The sequence below is a fragment of the Buceros rhinoceros genome, unplaced genomic scaffold (assembly GCF_000710305.1).
Source record: "Buceros rhinoceros silvestris isolate BGI_N320 unplaced genomic scaffold, ASM71030v1 scaffold15652, whole genome shotgun sequence".
In the NCBI taxonomy this organism is placed as follows: Eukaryota; Metazoa; Chordata; class Aves; order Bucerotiformes; family Bucerotidae; genus Buceros; species Buceros rhinoceros.
In genome coordinates this window covers 32,769-38,768 of record NW_010397587.1, presented here as the reverse complement: position 1 = coordinate 38,768, position 6,000 = coordinate 32,769, and the positions used below count along the sequence as shown (strand labels likewise).

General features: G+C 39.6%; 1 protein-coding gene across 1 annotated transcript in view; it reads right to left on the bottom strand.

Moving 5' to 3' along the window:
• The window catches only part of LOC104502350 (utrophin-like), a gene marked incomplete at both ends in the record, with an annotated part of 74,270 nt that overhangs the window by 42,775 nt on the left and 25,495 nt on the right, over positions 1-6,000 (bottom strand). Inside the window, one exon of the mRNA XM_010146314.1 lies at positions 3,676-3,877. Within this exon, the coding sequence (XP_010144616.1) occupies positions 3,676-3,877 (202 nt within the window). The remainder of the gene's footprint in view (positions 1-3,675; positions 3,878-6,000) is intronic.

Sequence of the window (6,000 nt, the reverse complement as noted above, 5' to 3'; positions counted from 1 at the left end):
TGATGTGTCTCACCAGTGCTGAGTACAGGGCAAGGATTACCTTCCGGGAAGGTTTTTCCTAATGCACTCTGGGAGACTGTTGGCCTACATTGCCACAAGCTCATGCTACCAGTGGCTGATGTTCAATGTGGTGTCCACCACGACCCCCAGAGCCTTTGCTGCAAAGCTGCTTTCCAGCCAGTCATCCCCCAGCCTGTATTTGAGTACGGTGTTATTCCTCTTTAGGGACAGGACTTGGTATTTCTCTTCACTGAACCTAATGAGATTCCTGTTGTCCCCTTTCTCCAGCCTGTCAAGGTGCTACTGAATGGCAGCACAACCATCTAACTGTGCTGTGTCTACAAACATCTCAAAATCAAGGCCTTACAGTGGGAAAGTTCGGAAAACTTTTTAATGCTTGAGATCATAAAAAATATATGGGTCAAGTATTTAGAATTAAGTTCCAGCACACTGTTCAGGTTTACTGTAGCAATATAAGCATGCTTGTCACTACAGAATCAATTGGTAAGACCACTTTTAGCAGCTCAGACATTTTTTGCTCTGATCCTGAAGAAGGGAAGAAGGAGGGAAGAAAATAGGACCTATCTTCAAGTGAAAAATGGCAAAACCATTAGAGCTGCTTCTCAGAAGTGCTTTTCTCGTTTCCTGAAGTCCATTTGTCCTTCTGGATATATCTGAGCCCTCATTCCCTAGGCAATATAAAGTCTAAGGATTCACTGCCCTTATAGTGTGATGCTGACATTCTTCTTCCCCAAATAAACTGGAATTTTACTGTTTTAGGGGGGAAAGGGAGAGGAAAGAGAAATGAAGTTAAGGAAATAAAGAAAACATTGCTTTGGTATGTGATTCTGTTGTCTCTACATATAGACCAAGCAGGCTCTGGCCTATGTGCCTCAGGTGCGATCCTCCTGGCTATTGCTTTTGGATGATTTAAACACCAACCTGGCCAAATGATTTCATAAAGCAAACAATTTCCTTCACAGTGTTTATTTTTAATTTTACATAAAAAAATAATCTCTGGACTAACCAAAACACGGAATTTTAAGTTTGCAAAATGTTTACAAGGCAGATGTTGTTGCCTGAAACGACCTTTGGGTCTTGAAGAAGTAAAAGTCACTAAGTAAATTTAATGTTTCTCTCCTCTACTTAGCTTAAAGAATGAGTCATTCTTGATGTGTCAGAAAATGCCAGAACAGAATGGACTTTTTCTAAAAATAAATTGGTTCTTTTTAAGAGACAAAGACATCTGTAGGTAAGTCTGAAGAACTACTCAGTTTTCCATCAACCTGTGAATCAGTAATTAAATCTCAGGTTAATAGCATGCAACAAACAGATGTTTTTTGTAGGCAGTTTAATGATTTGAAACATTGTAGGTATATAACACCAATGCAATAAACAATGGAAATGCCAAGACTCAAATTAGTTCTTTCCTAAAGGCCAATTTAAAAAACAAAAACCAGAAAACAGCATAAAATTGGTGCCTGTTCTCTCAGTATTTTTTTCTCCCTGGAGTGGATTTAAAAGGAGAGCAAGGACACCTACTGTAAAAGGTAATTTTATCTCTGAAAACCTTCATCTCTTTCCACTTTTCAAAATTTGACTACAGATTTAAGTCTTTCATCAGCTTCAAGAATTATCTACACTAAAGCTTTCAACATAATAATCAGGCGGAAATGGGATGAAAGAAAGATTTGTTACTTATTACATGCTTTTTATATATGAACATATTAAACAACTGACTTCTAACTGGAATTATGAAGCAAAGGTAAGCTGAAAAAAATATAGTTGATCAATCTGGAAAAAACCCAAACCAACTAACTACAAAAATCTCTGACATTAAGTCTCTTATTCTGAATAACCAATAACATTTAGGATAAACAACCCACTTGATCTACCTCTCTATTTGCAAATGATGTGTTTATTCACCCACAATACAGAGCTCTGCAAAATAAACATAATTGCAGGAAGAAGTCCCGGTCATTATTTGATGGGCTCTCCAATTTTCCAGCAGTAATGATGACGAGTGCAACTAAGAGAAGCGTCAAAGTATTCAACAGCAATATGAATGAATGCCTAAGTATAATAGGTAGTATGCACATAAACGGCTGTATGTACTCTCTTTCCTCCTTCTCAGTTCACTACCACAATATTTAAAATAAAAATAATTTAAAAAACCACAACTATCCACAAAGTATAGATGTACTGGTGTGTAGTCCTCTGGGGAAAAAAAAAAAGCTATGAACTGTTAGAGTTTGGCACTAATTAAGTGAGCGAACGTAGTCAAGATAATGCATACATCAACAAGTAACAGCTCACTTTTGCAAACTCAAGTATAAGATCTTCTACCACTATTCAAGAAATACTTTTGCTCTTCCCATCTTCAAATGAGGAGAAAGGAAACAAATTTGGTAGTCAAGGTCATGCAGATTAGAAAGTCTGATGTATAATTCTGCATAACTCTGAACTAAAGTATAATTCAGTTAGACACGCTGAAGCAACCACCCCATGGTACTGCACTACTGCATTTTTAGTCAGCTCCAGAAGAGTCCTGAAATGCCTTTACTCAAGCAATGTAAAGAGATACATATAGGAGCTGGATGATGGAGATCAAGTCTTTTCCCAGTTTTTACTACAGAAGGGAGATCAGAATGGTGAACACCATGAAGAAAAGTGAGAACAAAGTCATGACTCAAAAGCACAACTAAATAAAAACACTGATTGTAGGTCATACAGGCTGACATAATGCAAGGCAGGGAAGAGAGGTCAGAGTTCAACATTCAGCAGAAGAAAGAAGTGTCTGGGGGCTCAGAAAGGACTGGACAAAAGCACAACGGGCTGCTTGGAGTGGACTTTTTCATGTCCTCTGAGACTCATTGTTCTCTCTGGAAATAGCAGATGTGCATTTATTTAAATAATCCCTCAAGTTCTTACTGTAGGTATCGTAAAATATTCTTGAGATAAACTCACTCACAATTCACCACAGCAACACAAAACTTTGCTGCCAGGACCAGAGCATGTGGATCACATAGCATCAGCACTCAGAACTGATGCAAGGCAGGAGCTGCACCTGCTGGAAGTGAGCCAGGACAGGACAGTGCTGACCTTCGAGGATCAGACAGGCTTTAGTGCTGAGAACAACCACTACTCGACAGAGGATTCAGGACAGGGAGCTCAGCCAGGATTATGGCATGCGAGTAACTTCGTGTAAAATAAATAACAAAACTGTCCCCATCTGTGGCAGAAAGGTACAAATGGCAAACAAGCTGGACAACTTGGAACAGCTAAAGCAGTGTATCCAGTTCTCTACTCACACACACATTTCTTGAAATCCTTTCAATATTTCTTTGGCAGTAATATAAAAGCAGAGTAATGTTACTTCAGTGTATCTGAGCAGGACAGCATAATAAACATCTCATTGCAAGCAATCGCACTTTCATTACTGAGTCAAAAATATCAAAGGATATTACTTTTTATTAAAGAACTCAAGGCTTTATAATTTCTCTATTATCACGGACACTTCCTCAAGAAAGTAACTCAGGAAAAATATACCACTCTCCTATAAGTCTAGCATTTTTCACGTGTAAAAATTACCAATTCTTTCTCCACGGTTTATACTTTGTTAATACTACATTAAAATTCTGAGTGGCACGCTGTGAATAAAGACTCATTACTTACCTATCATATACATTGAGTAGCCAGTTAAGACACATGTCTACACAGAGAGGGACATTCACCATATCTTTGTGTTTCTCTTCAAGCCCACTGTAGACAGTGGTGAGGCAGCTGATCACATCCTGGACGCCAATCAGCTGGTCATTTTGATTCAGCTTGTGCTGTTTGAAAACTTCACTTGTTGTGTTCAGGTCCAACAGGTCCACTAACAACAGGTGATTAAAAAAAAAAAGAAAAAAGGCATGAATATGGATATCCAAGCATAGCATTCACAACACTTGTTCATGTGCAAACTGAAGCAACCCCTGCAGACAATTAGCCAGGAAGTAGCTTTTATTTAGTAACATTACAGGAAACGGCTGTTCGCTGTGAGAAGACAACAGCATTTTGGTATTACATCTTTAAAAAAAAAAAGTACCAACAAGAACACCATAATGAGACACACTGCACTGTGGCTCCGTGGCAGTGCAAACACCCTGACCGCTTGCAGAGAGCTTGCACAAAAGACAGGGCCCTGCAGAAGCACCCGACGGACATCAGGTGCTACCCGCCGGGCTGTCTGGCACCTCGGAGTTCAGGTTCCCTTAACTGCCTCCTGTCTGTGCGGACTGAAAGTGACCACAGCTCACGCTGACCAGGGAATAAATGGAACCCTGCCAGAGAACCATTTGGAGTCTGTCCCCCTTGGATCGGGATGCTGGTCAAGGATACTTCCTGGGACTCTCCTTGGATTAGGATGCTGTCCAAGTGTATCTCCTGGGATCGAGTGACCCTTTCGGTATCTTTAAGTGGGAGATTCCCCCGTTATATCAGTGAGGTGTGCACACTGTGGTTTGTCTTCCTTAGAGTGTGTCCTTTAGTGTTCAGCAATCTGTTATGCAGTAACAGATTCCCAACTGGCATCTGAACCCATTGTTAATTTTGGTCAGTCAGAGTGCCGGGCAAAACCTCATTGCCATAAATCCATGTTTTTAGGATAGCTGCTGCTGTCTGTTTTGTGGGTGCCTCCTCAACGAGCTTGAAAGAACATTTAAAAAGTCATAATTAGAGAAGCCTGACTTCAGACAAATGCACACTGGGAGGCTTAGAGGATTCTTCGCATTTAGTATAAAGCAGCATCTCATGAAATTACTATCACTTTCAATTAAATGTAATGCAAAGCAAATTCTTAGGTGACAATGTTCTCTTAAATGCAGGAATGAACTGGGGCCTGATTAACTGAACAGCAGTCGTTAAATTAGGGTTTAAAAGAAAGCAGGAAACGGGACACAGGGAAATTATTTACTGTCATTTTCTTGAACACTTTATGCTATGCTTTCATGAAAATTATTTTGATCTCCTTTACAACAGGGTTCTTTCTATAAACAGCTGGTGATGCTATGGATATCCTACAGGTGAAAAGGGTTTTGCTCTCAAAACCACACACACGTGATTGTGAAAATCTGGGTTTTGCACAGTGAAAATAAGAAGCTGTCCATGAGATCATCCAATTACTTTTGCAAAACAAAATGAAAAGGAGAAAACTTATTTTGGTGTAAAAGAAGGAAGAATAATGTAAGTCAAAGGGTGATATAATCCTCAGTGATATATTTTTACAAAAGTGAGGACTTCAGCAAAAAACCCAGTTGCAATATATTAGTATGCATGCTACAGTGTATACAACACTGAAGTTGAAATATAGTCCAGGCTCATACAGAGCAGTTTCTGAAGAGCCAGTAACACATTTACACTGTAAATGTCATCTCTCAAAGAAACTGAAACATGACAATTTCAGATGCGCTGTAAAGTGCTCTGCACCAATGATGTAAAAGACCCCAGAAGGGCAGTCTGTGCACATCAGGTAAGTCTAGCTTGGGCTGGAAAATCAGTATAGCAGAAAAAAGGAGCAAGACATTGCTAACCACTATGAGCAATTCTCTCACGAACTCAATGATCACCTACCTAAAGATAAGGTTATGGGCCAAAAGGAGGTTACATTCCCAATCCCTTTTCTCCAGTCTACCCTTGCTCTCATCACTGAAATGAGAAACAGTACCTCACAACCCTTGCTTTTCCTCTCCCTCACTGACATCGATACATCCTATTCTGACTTTACAGCATAAGTCTTGCAGGAGTTTTACATTTGTTTGCTTTTTCTTTTCTTTTTAAAGCCCCTCCTGGGCTTGCACAAAAATGCCAGCCATACATTTACCAAACAGACAGACTGCTAATTGCAGCAAAACACCTTGCCACTAGTTTGACCAGAGGTAGATAAAATATTTGGCAGTATAGTGCAGCATAATCTTCTACAGTAGCTGAAAAAAATATGTAATACACTGGAAAAGGCTC